Raw genomic sequence first — 16846 nt, forward strand, 5'->3', positions numbered from 1 at the left:
CAAACAGGATGTTGTTTAATAGAGATTACATTAATCATACATCTGCACCCCAACCCAAACAGGAGGTCACACATAAACTCCCTCCATCGGGAGTGAAACATCCAGAGAAGCAGCACAGATCAGGTTACTCCTGATCCCTTCATCTAAAACTATATATACAGCTTGATCACCCAGATTCTCACTCCTTTCCGTTTATCCAATCGTTTCCTCCCATGGCTTCTTCTTGCTGCCTGTGGTCTCTAACCGTGACTTGGGACTGGCTGCTTTTACTGTTGTGCTGGATGCTGCCATCTGCTGCAAGGGATTGTGGGTGAAGGTCTGTCTCAAGGGACCTAGGAAAGAGCAGTGAAATCAAATGGAATTAAAGTACTTAGACATACAACCACCTAAACATACACCATGACAACAGGAAGACAGGTATGGAATAGAAAGAGTCACATGTGCACCAACGCAACCAAATGGAGTTTTTAAAAAAAAAAAAAAAAAAAAACCTCAAGTGGCTCTCTCGTACCTTTGGCTGCAAGGTCCAGATGGTTCTTTATTCGATTTTCTCTCTCCTCGAGCTGCTGGGCCAGCTGAGCATTTTTCCAGCCTAATATTAACATGGAGGGGCACAGAGAGGAAGGACAGAGACCATTAGCATGTGAAGGAAGTGATGACCAGTGTGACAGTGTGAGGTCACCTCATGCTTACTTTATCTATCGGACTCTTTTCTCCAAAACGACTAAAAATATTAAGCTACTTACAGCTACTGACCCATTCATATAGCTAGAGCTTTAGGGTAAGTACCTTGATCTAGGGTACTACAGTTGAAGGTGGGATTCGAACTTGCAACCTTTGGGTCCACATGCAGTAGCACTACTACACTACCAACTGTTTCTGCACTGAAGAGTTAACAGCTACACAGAAACAACAGTTCCTTCAATTCTGCCCACCCCACTTTGAAACCTGCTCCCCCCCCCCCCCCCCCCCCCATTTCCTTCATCGGCCCCTGTGAACCCATCTTCAGATCTCCACTGGTCACCAAGGGGAACGTACCAGTCTTAATGCTCTTGATGAAGCCTTCGTTCTTTGGCAGGGCAGAAGAGGGGTGCTTAATGCGCTCAGGGATATTCAGCTTCCTACGGACTGCAGGGTGCCTTAGCAAGGCCACCTGGCCCAGCGAGAAGAGGTTAGAGGTCAACCAATAGGTAAACACTGCCTGCAGGGAGAGAGACAGGACTTGAGGTCAGCAATGAATCGTACACAACCAACAAAGAACCAACGTTCAAAACAGACCAGGAACTCCAAATCGCTTTCTGACCGTAGGGAAGTTAATGGTGAGGGGCAGGATGATGAAGGGCATGATCCTGAACACTGTCTTCATTGCCCGCAGGTTGGGGTTGTCCACTCCTGACTCGGCCCCAAGCTAAAAGACAGGAAGAGAGGATATGTTAATACCTCGAAACACGGGTAGCCTCTACTATATGTAATTATACTTATTGTCCTTTATTTGCTCAGCAAAATATGAGGGGTAAAATAATCCTAGTTTCTGCTGTGATTAATTATCATTCACAAGGAACTTTGTTATTTTCACTGTGTTCTCTTTGCATTAAAACTGATCAAATTTACAGCCACAAACCAATAGAGATATGTTCACGCGTTAAAGAGCTAGTGGAAAACAACGCCAACTCAGACAAGCACCAAGAAGTGGAGCAGAAAGAAGGGAATGAAACGGGACAGTTCTGAGAGGATAGAGGAAAACACTGCAGTGGTGTGTAGGGGAGGCTGCACCTCGAGAATGGCGAACATGGTCCCTGTCACAGCCAGCGGCAGGATATAAAAAGGATCAGCTGCAGTGAGGTCCGGAAACCACCATATCCCGCCGCTTTGCATGCTGGGAACTGGGAGGTAAGCCATCTTCCTGAGGGCGATGAAGAAGGAGATGAAGACAGGGGCCTGGAAGACAGAAGCAGTGAAAGTTACAGCTGTGCATTCCATACAGAAACAGCAAGAGTGCTAATATTTCATAATATTTCTGTTTTATATTACATTTGCACATGTTTATCAATCATATAGCAGTACATGGTAAGTGATGGGCACAGAAACAGGAGGAGCAGATGTGACTCTGGGTAAAGAAAAATTTAATGGAGAAGAAGCAGACCTGCACCAAGGGGACGAGAAACCCGCGGAGAGGATTCACATCGTGCTTCTTCTGGAAGAGCATCATTTCTGAGTAGGACTTGGAGACTGAGGGGGACAGCAATAAAACCACCACATGACAAAAGGTTCACGAGAGGGAATACAGGTGAGAAGTTTAAACAAGCAAAGGATTTAAGATTCTTTTAAAATCAAACTATGAGTAATAAATATACTAATATATAGGCCAGATCAAAACACTGGTATGATCATAGCGATCAGTGCTATTCAATTTCAAAGAGAGCGAGTCAAATATTGCTCAGAGGAAAAACTGACAGAAAGTGTGGTTATTTTTACATTTTCTAAAAAATAAAAAAAATTCCAGCAGTAAATAGGCCGGAGGTTGCACTTGGAGGCCCCAAAAAATATGAAGGCAGGGGACTAACACTCAAATTTGTTCCCGCTCATCTTGGCCTCGTTCATGCGGTTGCTCAGCTTGGTCATCTCAGGAAGGACATTGTTGAGCTTCGCCGCCTCTCTCTGGCCCTTCACGATCACCGGGAACACGGCACACCTGGCCAGAATCGTACCTGTGGACGGGAGCAGGGAGACCACGAGGGTGTAAAGTGGGTTTTCTGCTGCTATTACATACACTGCGATAAGTAGCACAGCATTTCCTGTATGAACTCTGGGGCCAGTAAAGCAGCAGAACCCATTTTATCCACATTCCAATGAGCCCTAACAGCGGATCTACAACAGGTGTCCTGAGAGCAGCTGTGGAACTGAAATCGCCAAAGCATTAAAGATGGAAAAATCCATAATGTATTTTATGCTAATATTGTGCGCTCTTCTCCACACACACACACACACACACACACACACACACACACAGAATGCCTGAACTGCTTGTCCCACACAGGGTCGCGGGGAGGCGTAAGGCTGGAGGGGGAGGGGACACACCCAGGACGGGATGCCAGTCCGTCGCAAGGCACCCCAAGCGGGACTCAAACCCCAGACCCACCAGAGAGCAGGACCTGGTCCAACCCACTGCACCACCACGCCCCCCATTGCTCTTCTCCACCATTATACAAACACTAAGGACTAACATACTGTAAAAGAAGAATAAATTTAATCCCACTGTGATATGTAGCTTCATTCTACACAACTCTTAAATGGCTACTGGTTTCAATGCACTTTACCTCACTTTTTACTGGGCCATGGAGAAATGCAATTTCTTTTTTTTTGCAGGCCAGAAATGCAGAGAATTCAATATTTCACCACCAGTGACCCCTTAGGATACCCACAGGGGTCTTTTTTGACCGTTAATGGTCATTTCTCTCTGCAAGACCTTGGGTCATCCTGAACTGAGTCACTTTGGAGAAGACACACACTGTCTGAACCGCTTGTCCCATACGGGGTCGCGGGGAGCTGGAGCCTACCCGGCAACACAGGGCATAAGGCTGGAGGGGGAGGGGACACACCCAGGACGAGATGCCAGTCCATCGCAAGGCACCCCAAGCGGGACTTGAACCCCAGACCCCCCAGAGAGCAGGACCCAGTCCAACCCACTGCGCCACCGCACCCCCCTCATTGGAGAAGAGCGTTTGCTAAATGATGGTACATGTATTTAGGTCTTCGATCACAAACACGTTTGGGTACCTTCTCCAGTGAGACACACATAATACAACGCTGTCAAAACTGTGAGCTGTGTGTGCATTCCCCCAAGAGCTCAACCCCAACATGACTCCACCAAGAATAAAGAACCTTGAAGACTCTCTCGATGCTGCTATCTTTACTCAACTTCAGACCTTCTTCCAGGACTCAGCTAAGACTCAGGCATCTCCAGCACTGCAAGGGCCCAGTTTACACTGTTGGTAACCATGATTTAAAATGTTAGTGAGACAAAGTGCTCCTTTTGCAATTCCTGCTCTCAGCCTTGTTGACATCTCTTCTAGAACTGTTCATTAACATAGACAGCCTAGAAGGACCCGTGCAGATTTTTCAACGAGCACCTGTGTAATCAGTTTTCGTATTATTATTTACAGATGTGTCACTTTGTTGCCATGACAACGACAGGATGAGAGATGAAGAATACTGATTGACTGATTTTTTTTTTTTTTTTACTTGGAGAATTTCACTTTCAGAAAGGTAAATTAAGTAAATTCCAGTCCAGTATGTACCCAAACTGGCCTTGCGCCCTGTGCCTCCAGAATGGGCTCCACACCACCACGAACCCAGACCTGGACAAGCACTTACTGAAGTATCAGAAAGGACAAGTAAAATCAGTGTGATCGCAGTGATGTCAAATGTTATATCGATATTATGTTGACCTCCAGTAACTCAGCTGGGTTCTTCTTTCCAAGTTTTAGTGTAATCTCTGTTTCTTTTCCCTTGTAAGAAATTTGTTCCAGTTTTATCTGTCTCTTCTGTTTCTCTGGCATTTCCTTCTTTCTTACAGTTTATGTGGGAAACTGATAACAGTTAGAGCTGCTACCATCTGATGTGAAGGTCACTGGTTCAAATCTCACCAACTGCTGTTGTACCCTAGATCAAGGTGCACACACACTGACTGAAACTGCTTTCCCCAAGCGGGGTCACAGCAAGCTGGAGCCTAACCCGGCAGCAGAGGGCGTAAGGCTGGAGGGAGAGGGGACGGCAATCTGTCGCAAGGCACCCCAAGCGGGACTTGAATCCCAGACCCACCAGAGAACAGGGACAGGCCAAACCCGCTGCACCACCATACCCCCCCCAGATCAAGGTACCCTAAATTGGTACAGTAAAATTACCCCGCTGTATAAATGGGGAAGTAAACTGCAGGTTACTCAATACTTTCACTGCTTTAAGTAAGTGTGGGCAAAATGAATAAATGTACATGTTTGTATTGCTGGGAATTAATGGAAAAGTAAACAATGCCAGTCAGAGCTAAGAGTTCATATAGTACTTCTCTGAGGGCGAGAGGCACTCAGTGTCAGTGTGCATTACCTGACACACACACACACGCACGCACGCATGCACTTCTGCCATGGCCCTCCTCCACCACATCTCACCAGCCACGATAGCCCCCCACCAGGGCAAACCGATGTCCACGTGCAGGAACTCGAGGATGTTCTGAATTAGCCCCACGGGAGTGTAGCTCCCCAAGCCCAGCTCTGCGAGGCTCAGCTCCGGACCCCCTCCCTGCAGCACGTCCAGGGCCGTGGGCGCTGTGTCCGCCGCCTGCTCTAGAACCGGCTGCGTGATGATGGGGGCTGTGTCAGGCAGCAGGTTCGGAGAGGCGCTGGAGTCAGCTATGGGGGAGGGTGTGTCCAGCGTTGTGGCTGCTGTGGGTACAGGTTCAACTGTGACCTGAAGTACAAAAAAAAAAAAAAAAAAAACTATTGTGCAGTTTTACAGTTATTAAATCTCCGCTGTGCTACAGGTACAATTAGAAACAATCCCTAAACAAATTAACGATCCAGTCACACTTTTCCCAGGATGTCTACAGGGTGGCGCAGCAGTGAGAGACACAACCCTGCAAAGTCCCCAGTCCTGCTGCGGTACCCATAATTTGTTCACTTACCCAGAACTGATGCAGTAAAAATTACCCAGTTGTATAAACAGGTAAATAACTAACTACTTAGTGTACAAATCGAAAGTTGAAACTCATTCTGGAGGGGAAGTATCAGTTAAACACTTGAATAAAAATAATAATACATGAATAGGACACATGACACTCAGGCAATAGTCACTGTGGACAATGGTGTCAAATAAAAATACTAATTTAAATAATAATTTAACTTCCAAAATTAACCAAAAATTACTTGGGAGAACTTTTGTTTTGGCTGAATATTTATTATAGCTGGATATTAACTCTGAAGCACGGTTTACAATTCACAGCTGTTATGAGGGAAGTTTCAGTGAGCAGATTTGAACCTATGACTTTTTCTGGTCCATAGCAGACTGATGATAATAATAATAATAATAATAATAATAATCAATAGTTAGTTAATACTAAGAATCTGCTGATGTATTGGACTATGATGACAACAATTATTTCCCTCCTTCCCCAACACACCTGCGAGCTGCTGTGTCTCACTGACACGACACTGACCACCCACAGCTGCCCGTGGGGGTGTCGTCCAGGCGACGGACATGTGACGAAACCCCGATTTACTCCGGCAGGACACAGCAGCCACCTCTGAAACAAAAGCACATGACTCAAGGTAACAAAGAGAGATCATTTTAAACAAGATTATATGTTAGAATACAACCATACTGTTCCACTGAAACTAGGGTGCAAAATAAACATGAATCCTGCCGTGCGCACAATGGCCAGTAGATGGCGCAGTAGTTAGAGCTGTTGTTGTCCGGTACCGTAATCTGACTGTTTCTTACTACTCTGTGGTCGTACAACTGACCAGGGCACTAAGCCTCGACTACTGCGGTAAAGCAGACCGTACCGTACAACGGTAAATGACGTGTGAAAAGGAGCAACTGACGCGAACACAACCACCGGCGGACAAACCAGCCAATCAATGTTGAATGTCACGACACACAAGACTCACGCGGAAAGTTGCCTGTGGAAAGGAGAACAAAGAACTATCCTCGTTCCCGAAATCGAGACACAGCAAGTAACACGCACCAGTCTGCGGGTGTCCGAAAGTCGCTGCGCACTAGAGACGCTTCTCTCCGCCTTTCTCAGCAGACATTTGGCCAGCGAGCCCGCAGAGCACCAGCCTCTCAGCGCCGCCATCTTGGGTCGAAGGAGGGCGGAGCTGTGAAAGACCGTAGGGTACGGATCGGGTGGAGAGTCAAACTTCGCCGCGCTCTCGTTTCGTAATTCATTTAATTTTGTGTCATTTGTACTACAGTTCGTCTGTGTTTATCTCACGCCTTCGTCCAAGGCGATTTACAGCAGTGGGACTTTTAAAGTCACTTTTTACGTACAAACTTAGGATAATTTACCCGTTTATTCAGGACGGTATTCTTACTATATCAATTTAGGGTCAGTGAATGTGTTCATTACATTATCAGGAAGAAACACTTAGTTCCAGACGCATAATTCTAAGTACAGTTAGTTATTTTCCACCACGAAAAAAATGTTTATCACACAAGTAAAGTTGCGTTTGGTCTTTTGCACCAAGAGCAAATCATTGAGGGCTTTGTAAAAGAAAGGTTCCTGCCAGCCTATAGGGTGTAAGTTGACAAAGGTTGCTTAATTGTCATTGGTTAATTCTTAATTGAAGCTGGAATTGTTATAAGCTGCAGTTAGTGTAAGTGTAGGTTTTTGCGCGCGGGAGCAGAAAAGGTTTTGCAGCAAGAAGTGAGATTGTGACATAAGCTGTTGCTCTTAAACTTTTTTTGTGTGCTCAAAGTGTTCTAGTGCTGTGTTTCCGTAAAACCTCCAAAGAACAGTCTACCTTTCTTTTGAACACCACTGTATAAAACTTTCTCCAAATGTTGACAATTCCTAATCACCTTCCTAGTAATACTATATATATATTTAAATATACTGTATAGACATTTGCGTTACATAGTAGCTGTGTGAAGATGTATCTGTTGTGTAATAGATGTGATCTCAATGCTATAGAGCATAGACATTTCCACATTACGTGAACTTAAAAGATCATGGGTGAAGTGAGTCCAGAAGGAGTGAGTTTTAAGATGCTTTTTAACTGTGGACAGCGATTCAACAGTTTTTAATGAGGGGGGTCATTCCATCACATCGGAGCCAGAACCGAGAACCTTTGTGTGTTTGTTTTTGGACCTTTTGTACTTGGCACCACCAAGTGAACATATGCGGAAGAGAGCGTAGCAGTCTGGTTGGGGTGTAGCAATTGATCAAGTCTTGTAGATATCTGGGAGCAGTTCTATTGATGCATTTGTTAACAATAACCAGGGTCTTAAATTTGATCCGGACAGCTGTAGGAAACCAGTGCAGAGATCAGAGATACAAGTAGAGGAGATACATGGGAACGCTTCGGCAAGTCAAACTCATCTCGTGCAGCAGCAGCAGCAGCAGCAGCAGCAGCGTTCTATATCGGCTGTAGAGGTTTGATGGCAGTAGCTGGGAGGCCAACCAGGAGAGAGTTGCAGTATCCAGATGGGATGTCACCATGGCTTGGTCAAGTACTTGGGCAGACTCTGCTGTGAGAAAAGGGCAGATCCTGTGGATGTTATGCTCAGGGAGCATGTCTCCTGTCCATAAGGTCTGTGGTTCAATCCTGGGAAAGTTAAATATAGAGCACATGCTTCCCTCACTGCCCGTGGCTCCAGCACTGAGGTGTGTGTGTGTGTGTGTGTGTGTGTGTGTGTGTAAAAACAAGTGTTTTGCTGGACTTCTGTTATTTATTTATTTTATCACATTTAGTGTAGATTAGTTTGTTGTGTGGGTGCATGTTGTTTTTTAATTCTGCATATGTACTTTATCATTCACCTACTCCACTAAAACAACAATAGGGGAGACGTATTGCGAAAAGGGAATCACCCAAGAACAGTAGGTAAGGTGTATGGTAACACCCTTGGAACAGGCTAGGGGCCACCTCTCTTAAGCAGTGAATGTTACCAGGTAAGTTCCTTTTAATTATTTCTTATGTATGGTTTTAAGCCTTGGGGTATGTTTTTAGTGTTTTAAAGTTCTGTCATGTGGTTTTTATGTTAGCTGGTCTTATTGATTTTTGTTTTATTATTGGCATGGCAGTTTTCAGGATTAATTTATTTATTGAATAAAGATCGGAAATGATGAATGGAGAAATGTATTCCTGTTGAGTTGGACAGTGTGTGGAGCCAGACACCTTTGATGGGCTGGTGATCCATTGTGCTCTGAAAAAAAAAAAAAAAAAAATTTTGCTGGACTTCTGAATTACCAGGAGTCCAGCAAAACGCTTTACTCAGTCAACACACTCACACATCCCAGAGTGACATAAACACAGTTTATTAACACAATAAGACATTAAAGAAAAGTCCTCATTCTGGCAAAAGTACAAACAGTGACAATGACTGCTGGAAAATGGAACTCAATAAACTTTCTTTCCCAGTTGTAAATAAAAAGAGTGCAAGTCCATGTGAAGACAAAGAGGTGAGATGTGGACCCCCTGGAGACACCTTCTTGGACAGGAAACACAGGAGGAGGTCAAGACTTAAGTTCTTTCTCTTCCAGCTCCAGGAGGAGACATGAGCTCTGGGTTCTGCTGCCGCTCCTCACTGTAGATCCGTGTCCTCATCATTGACAAATGGTCTTTTCTACAATGAATAAATCATAATCCCAACTAACTGCTCATCGGATTCAGCAATAAAGTCAATGATCAACTTTCCTTTGTTGTCTCTTTGTCTCACAGTCGTAACTGTCCCGTCCACGCCCACAACTCAACCGACAGCACCTGACTCCGGTCCAGCACCTGACTAACTCCCTACTCCTACCCTTTAAAAGACGCTCCGCAGCTCCCAGACCCTTGCGGAATCTCGTCAGGGAGGGACAACTGTCCTTCCTCGTGACTCTTCATTCACAAGCGCTCAGTTCACGTCCTCCGGTTTTTGACTCTTCGCTTCGTTTCCCGACCACGTCCACGGATCCCCGTTCCTGTCCTGTTCGCCGCTCGACCGACCCTTCGTCTGTCCCCGACACCGAGAACTTGGCCCTCGTCTCCGGACGAACGACGCTGCACTTGAGTCCAGCCGTCCCGGCTCCCCATGTTTCGCGTAACACAGTTTTTCCCCCAAAGTCCCGCAGAATTATCTTTCAATACATCAATATTTATTATAGGAATTGCAGAGTCACACTCAAAGTCAAAGCTCGTTACTTTTCAGCCTTCTGTCATATTTCACTTATATTTGGCAATATTTCAAGTTATGATTTCACAGCTGCTCGCTTTTCTGCTTATCAGTATTTTAAACTGGTTTGCTCATGAACAATTTAAAAGAGAAAGTAAAACTTATGGAAACGCGGAACACCGAGTGACATGAAGAGGTATGTTTCTCTGTGTAAATAATGCACACCTGTGTAGGCTGTATAACTTCAATAATTACACTCATATATATTGATATTCGCTTAATATTGTCATCAATAACTGTATACCGCTTAACAGATTTTTTACTTCGAAACACACACACACACAGTTCTGAACCGCTTGTCCCATACGGGGTCGCGGGGAACCGGAGCCTACCCGGCCACCCAGGGCGTGAGGGGGAAGGGGACACAACCAGGACGGGACGCCAGTCCGTTTCAAGGCACCCCAAGCGGGACTCGAACCCCAGACCCACCGGAGAGCAGGACTGCGGTCCAACCCACCGCGCCCCCTTACTTTGAAACAGTTTGTGTTTTTTTTTTTTTTTTCTTTCTGAGAACTGAAACATGTATGACAGCCTGTTGGAGTAATACACGGTAAGGAGCGCAGCTGTGGATGCGGATCGCGGACATGAAGACGGAACTGTGGTGTCCAGTGTTTATTAACACTTCATATAATATATTATCATACATAAGGCGACGAGAGGAAACACACACACATTTCCAGAACCGCTTGTCCCATACGGGGTCGCGGGGAACCGGAGCCTAACCCGGCAGCTCAGGGCGTAGGGCCAGAGGGGGAGGGGACACACCCAGGAGAGGACGCCAGTCTGTCGCAAGGCACCCCAAGCGGGACCCGAACCCCAGACCCACCGGAGAGCAGGACTGCGGCCCAACCCACTGCACCACCGCGCCCCCCCCCTGAGAGGAAACAACAATGAGACTAAATTTAAGTTTTGCTCTTCTGTCAGGAGATAATACCCCTAATAAGAGTAACTCAAGACAGACACGAACCATGGTACCAAACACACATGTTGTGTCCACAACCTGCTAAATGGAAATTAACAACTATTTACAGTGTAGTTCAGCTCTCACTGGGGGCGCCACTGAGTAACGTCAGTTTCTTCAGTACAGGCACTTAAAATCTTGTTCAGTTTTCAGCCCCACTGTCATTTATATAATTATATGTATGTTGTTCCTGAACTCTGCTAACTAGTACTATACTGTATGTGTCAACATTATCATTATTATCCCAATAAATGACAAGACATTTAACACGTAACAGTTTTATGCAAGGGGGCATGGTGGTGCAGCAGGTTGGCCTGAGTCCTGCTCTCCAGTGGGTCTGGGGTTTGAGTCCTGCGTGGGGTGCCTTGCGACGGGCTGGTGTCCCGTCTTGGGTGTGTCCCCTCCCCCTCCAGCCCTATTCCCTGTGTTGCTGGGTTAGGCTCTGGCTCCCCATGACTCTGTAGGGCACAAACAGTTCAGATGGTGTGTGTGTGTGTGTGTGTGTGTGTGTGTGTGTGTGTGTGTTTTACACAATACTGATGACATCCACTGCTTTTTTTTGTAAAACACATATACACTATGAGAGGGGGTGTGGCGGTGCAGTGGGTTGGGCCCGGTCCTGCTCCCCAGTGGGTCTGGGGTTTGAGTCCCGCTTGGGGTGCCGTGCAACAGACTGGCATCCTGTCCTGGCTGTGTCCCGTCCCCCTCCAGCCTTGTACCTTGTGTTGCCGGGTCAGGTTCCGGCTCCCCACGACCCCATATGGGACAAGTGGTTTCAGACTCTGTGTGTATGTGTGATATACACTAAGGGGTCTCTTGAGTCTTTTTCGTCTTTTCTGATCTCCAGCTTCATGTAGATTTAATTCAAATGTTTACCTTGATAGACTTGAATTCTGCTTTGACACCTAAAAATAAAATCTCTTTGTGTCACTGACTTGTATCTGGTGTTTCAGTGTCACTCTGATATATATGTGAGATACTGTGTGGCCTGGAAAACACAATATATAAAGGATAATGAATGAATCGGGTAAGAACATCTGGCGACATTCTAGAAACTAGACTGGTATAACACTGAGCTTCAGTATAAAGCACCTTCACAAAGTACAATAGTTACTACAGTAAATCAGTCATGTTAATATTAGTTATTATTTTTGTTCTCACACTGATGTCTTCAGACACCCAACCAGCTATGACAAATATTTCTTTATTAATGCACTTGTTCCATATTTCAAATCTGTATGACAATTAATTTTACATTGATGACCTGTGAAAATTCTCATAACTGGTGGTTTCTATATACCTGTTTCTTCCAGTGATGAACATGAGTTGGTCTGAGTGTCTCTGTTTGATCCTCCTGCTTCTCCAACAGACCACTGTCTCCACGTTGGGTACATATTTCCCTGAGATAAGAATTTCAATCATACTGTGTGTCAACTGAATCAATTCTCAGTATGTGCTGTTCTTTACAGAGAGCTTTGAGGTTCTTGGTCCAGCTGATCCTGTAGTTGCTGTAGCTGGTGAAGATGTTGTTCTGCCCTGTTACCTCAAACCCAACATCAGTGCTGTGGACCTGAGTATCGAATGGCTCAGAGTTTATACCGAAGACCCACTTGTACATCTTTACCGGGATCATGAGGACAGAAATGAGAAGCAGATCCCATCTTACAGGGGAAGGACATCACTGTTCCCTGAGGAACTGAGGAAAGGAAATACTTCACTGAAAGTGAAAAATGTGCAAGGATCTGACAATGGAGAGTATAAATGTTTTATTCAGGCTGGGGACTGGTATGATGATTCTTCCATTAATGTTCATATTAAAGGTGAGAAATTAAAGTTTTGTATTTATTGATTTATTTAACTCTTTTACAGTATTTCAAGCAATTTCAATCAATTTTTTCTTCATTTTAATTGAATTTTTGTTTTTGCCACACTGTATCTGTAGCTGTAGGAACCCATCCAGTGATCTCAATTGAGGGATATGAAGAAGGAGGGATCAGTCTGGTGTGTGAATCTAAAGGCTGGTTCCCTCAGCCTGAAGTGCTCTGGATGGACAGTGAAGGACACAGTCTCCCTGCTGGACACACAGAGACACACACAGACAGTATGGGTCTCTTCACCGTGAGACAACGTGTTATTGTGCAGGAGAGAGAGACCAACAGGTTCACCTGTCGAATTCTACAGCAGCAGATAAATGAAATGAAAGAGACAATAACTAACATCCCTGGTGAGTTACAATATTTTTATTTACTTGTAATGACAGATGAATTCTACTTTCAAGATATAACAACATCAAAGTCTGTTACAATTAATGACAAATGTTTTGTGTTCCAGGTGAGATGTTCCACCGTGCTCATCCCTGGAAGGTGGCCTTTGCTGTGTTCTTCTCCCTGGGAGTTCCTGCTATCATCATATTGGCTGTTTTAATTCCTCGCTATATGAAACAGCAAAGAGAAAAAGGTATTTAACATATTTCTTTTGAAAGAGGTGATATTTAGAGAAATAACAGAACTCTCTGATGGTGTTTTTTAATCCATCTTTCATTCACACTAACACTGATGTTCCTACATTTATAGGGCTCCTCACCAAACGACTGTGTAAGTAACACTTACCTGTATGTTTGTGTTTGTATTTGAATGTGTTTCTTTTTGTTATACAAGTGTAAAACCAAAATCATAAGACAGAACTGCACCTGAAATAAGTTAATATGAAATTATTAGGATAAAGGCCCAATGTCACAAAAAGTGGATTTGAAAAAGTAAAATAGCAAAATTAAAACAGTTCAGAGTTGGTAAAATATTAATTTTTTTTTTGACTGATATTAACCCTGTTTTTTGTAGGAATGAAATATTTCCCTTTGAACTGAATTTTTTGCAGTTGGAGGACAAAAGTAAAAAGAAACTATAGGACAAACACATACAGCGAGAAAACTGTGAATTCAGAATACAACAACTGAAAAACAACAGGGTGCACAAATATAAACAACTCTGTAAATAACAGGTGGAATCAACAGAATCCAGTTAGAAACAATTTTTATACAATGAAAAGCCGCTTACCTTCAGTGAGCCCCTCTCCTGGGCAGGGTCATGGTGGTCCAGAGCTTATCCTTTGGACAGAAGTACACCCTTGACAGGGCACTACTCCACTGCAGGGTAGCCACACACACTCACAGGAAGGATAATTCAGTGTCACCAGTTCACCTGAGCTGCATGTGTTTGGACTGTGTGAGGAAACCAGAGCACCTGGAGGAAACCCACAGAAACATAGAGAGAACATAAATGGGGGAAAAATTATGTGTTCCTGGAATTTCTGGAAATGCACAAATATTTTTACAACTCCCCTCCAAGCACTTAGAGACTGTCTCAAGAAAGATTAATCAAAACATTAGGCTGGTCAGATATTAAACATGGTCAAGAAGGAAATTAAGAAAGACTAAAATAGGGCAGGAATTCTTTCCTACTAAACTACTTTACAGTAAGTAAATTGTTATTCAGAACAATAAAACAAACAAATACATGTTTATAGAGCCCTTAAGAGATCAGGGGAGAAATGAGTCCAAAAGAGAGTCCAAAAGTGGTCCATGTTGAGAGCACTCTTAAATGTGGAGAAACGTGAACAAGCAAACATTAAAAAAGGAAAACATTTATCAAATTTGTAATAAAATGATTTGAAAAACAATAAAAAATTAAGAAGAGTTTATCATACTGTATGTTGTTAAAAAGTCTATTTTATTGGCTCATGTCTTCTACATCATGGGGGAAAAAGTTTTCTTCCAGCACCAGAAAAAAGTACAGCACAAGTAGTCAGTCTGTACAGTAAACATGTGCAACACTTTTCTAAATCCGCCATATCAAAAATCTATGAACCGGGAGTCTGTATATCTGTATTTCTCATAACATAATTTATCTTACAGTGTTGTTTAAATATTTCAATATGAAGAAAGTCATATAAACTTAATAATTTCAATGGATTTCTTTGGTTTTTTTTTTTTTTAATCTGTTTTTTTTCCCCCATGTCCAGCTGTAGAAAACATGTTCGTGAGAGCTGGTAAGTAGAGTGGAGCTGAATTCATCCCACAGAAGTGAGTTTGGTTCTTCTTGTATGAGACTCTGTCCTGTAAGAATGGACACGAAAGACACTGAGACAAGTCCAGACTGACTGCAGTATCTGCTGTGCCACTAATTCCATGTGTCTCATTTTTATTTCTCTCTCTACAGAACTTCTGAAGGCACAAAGATACGCAGGTGAGTTTCTTCTGCTTCTTCTCCCCATTGCAGCTCTTCTCTTATTTTAAGGACACAAAGCCATAAATGTGACTCCACAACCTTTGCGTCTTGGACCAATTTATTTATACAGCATTTGAAGGAGAAACAGGTGTGTTGAGAGCAGTTCGGTGTGACCAGAGCAGATTATATAATTATCATAATAATCATTTTTTACTTCATTTTTGACATAATTTAACTCATTTTATTGTGTTCAGTAATATTAATTCAAAACAACTTTTGAAACATAAATGCTCTAACACTTTTCTCAAAGGTATACATATTAATTGTTACAATTTCTTACAAAACATCTGTTATCAAAAATAATATTAATTAATTCACTCATTCTTGCTAATGGCTTGTTCCGATCGCCGACACACACACACACACAGCGCCCTCTGTTGCCCTTGTTTTGTAATATATAATAACGTTTAAAAAGTGTTATTTTTTAATCACATTGTTAAATGTAATAATGGTCCACCTCTCTGTCCCCCACAGTTGATGTGACTCTGGACCCTGATACAGCAAACCCCTGGCTCATCTTGTCTGAGGACAGGAAACAAGTGAGATGTGGAGTCATACAGCAGCGTCTCCCTGACAAACCAGAGAGGTTTACATACCGGAAAAGTGTCCTGGGAAAAGAGGGGTTTTCTTCAGAGAGACATTACTGGGAGGTGCAGGTTGGGGACAAGACTGAGTGGGATTTAGGAGTGGTCAGAGAGTCCATCAACAGGAAGGGGTATTTTGCACTGAATCCTAGTGGTGGTCTCTGGGCTATCAGTCTGTCCAGTGGGAATGAATACGAGGCTCTCACTGACCCCCCTATGTCCCTCCCACTGAGTGTGAAGCCCCAGAAGGTGGGGGTGTTTGTGGACTATGAAGAGGGTCAGGTGTCCTTTTACAGAATGGAGGACAAGTCTCTTATCTACACTTTTACTGGATATAAATTCACTGAGAAACTCTATCCGTACTTCTGGCTAGGCTTCCAGAACTCAGCCCCACTGATCATATCTCCTGTCAGTGACACAGACTGAAGAAACAGATTTTAGCTGTTAATGTTCAGGTCATTGTGCTATATTCTGATTTAATTTCCCATCTCACCCTCATTCAGGGTTTGTAATTAATCCATCTAAACACATCTGTTGTACATTGTGATGCTTTTAAATAAATATTGTTTAACAGCAATTCTGCGTTTTAAAATTCCAACATTCTATATATGCTGAGTAAAACTAATGGAAATTACCATAATTCAAAGAAAAATGTTCCATTTACTTTTATTATGTTTGCTGTGGGAGACAGTAAAAAGGGCAACAAAATGCAGTCGCTTGCCGGGAGACAGTTCCACTCCAGGCCACATGGTGGCGCCAAACAGCACAGACTGTTAGTGGAACTGAGGTCTTGTGGTTTCCTGTAAAATCCGCCGAGGAAGAAACAGGAAGCTGAGACCGCGCTCGCGCAGAGAAAGTGTGTTTCATAATATTATAAAACCCTTTTTGCACCATTTCCCACTTCGTGTGTAGCCTTCTGGTAACATTTAGTTAGTTGGAGACCCGAAGAGCATCATTTCTGTGTCCTGTAACAGGAGTGGGCGTGACTCCGTTTAGTCGCGTCTGGTTGGTTGTTTGTTTTGGTCGCCATTGGTGTAGTTTCGATTAGGAATCTCCGCCCCGATTTCTTAAATTGTGTTGAAGCCGGCGAC

The 16846-nt window shown here is 43.7% G+C and overlaps 2 protein-coding genes across 2 annotated transcripts; one reads left to right on the top strand and one right to left on the bottom strand.

Moving 5' to 3' along the window:
* Window positions 1-10: 10 nt before the first annotated feature.
* LOC114911842 (mitochondrial inner membrane protein OXA1L-like) lies at window positions 11-6862 on the bottom strand. Its single transcript, XM_029255995.1, has 10 exons — window positions 6740-6862; window positions 6173-6295; window positions 5166-5463; window positions 2565-2708; window positions 2144-2229; window positions 1774-1938; window positions 1304-1408; window positions 1039-1201; window positions 512-592; window positions 11-332 (listed from the first exon to the last, which is right to left on the bottom strand). The coding sequence occupies exons 1-10, from the start codon at window positions 6848-6850 to the stop codon at window positions 193-195; spliced, it is 1416 nt and encodes a 471-aa protein (XP_029111828.1). The 5' UTR covers window positions 6851-6862; the 3' UTR covers window positions 11-192.
* Window positions 6863-11882: 5020 nt separating this feature from the next.
* Window positions 11883-16181, top strand: LOC108930617 (butyrophilin subfamily 1 member A1-like). Its single transcript, XM_029256413.1, has 7 exons — window positions 11883-11915; window positions 12202-12276; window positions 12358-12708; window positions 12831-13112; window positions 13220-13345; window positions 15007-15129; window positions 15646-16181. The coding sequence occupies exons 1-7, from the start codon at window positions 11903-11905 to the stop codon at window positions 16179-16181; spliced, it is 1506 nt and encodes a 501-aa protein (XP_029112246.1). The 5' UTR covers window positions 11883-11902.
* Window positions 16182-16846: the final 665 nt, after the last annotated feature.

This window comes from Scleropages formosus, chromosome 11 (assembly GCF_900964775.1).
Source record: "Scleropages formosus chromosome 11, fSclFor1.1, whole genome shotgun sequence".
In the NCBI taxonomy this organism is placed as follows: domain Eukaryota; kingdom Metazoa; phylum Chordata; class Actinopteri; order Osteoglossiformes; family Osteoglossidae; genus Scleropages; species Scleropages formosus.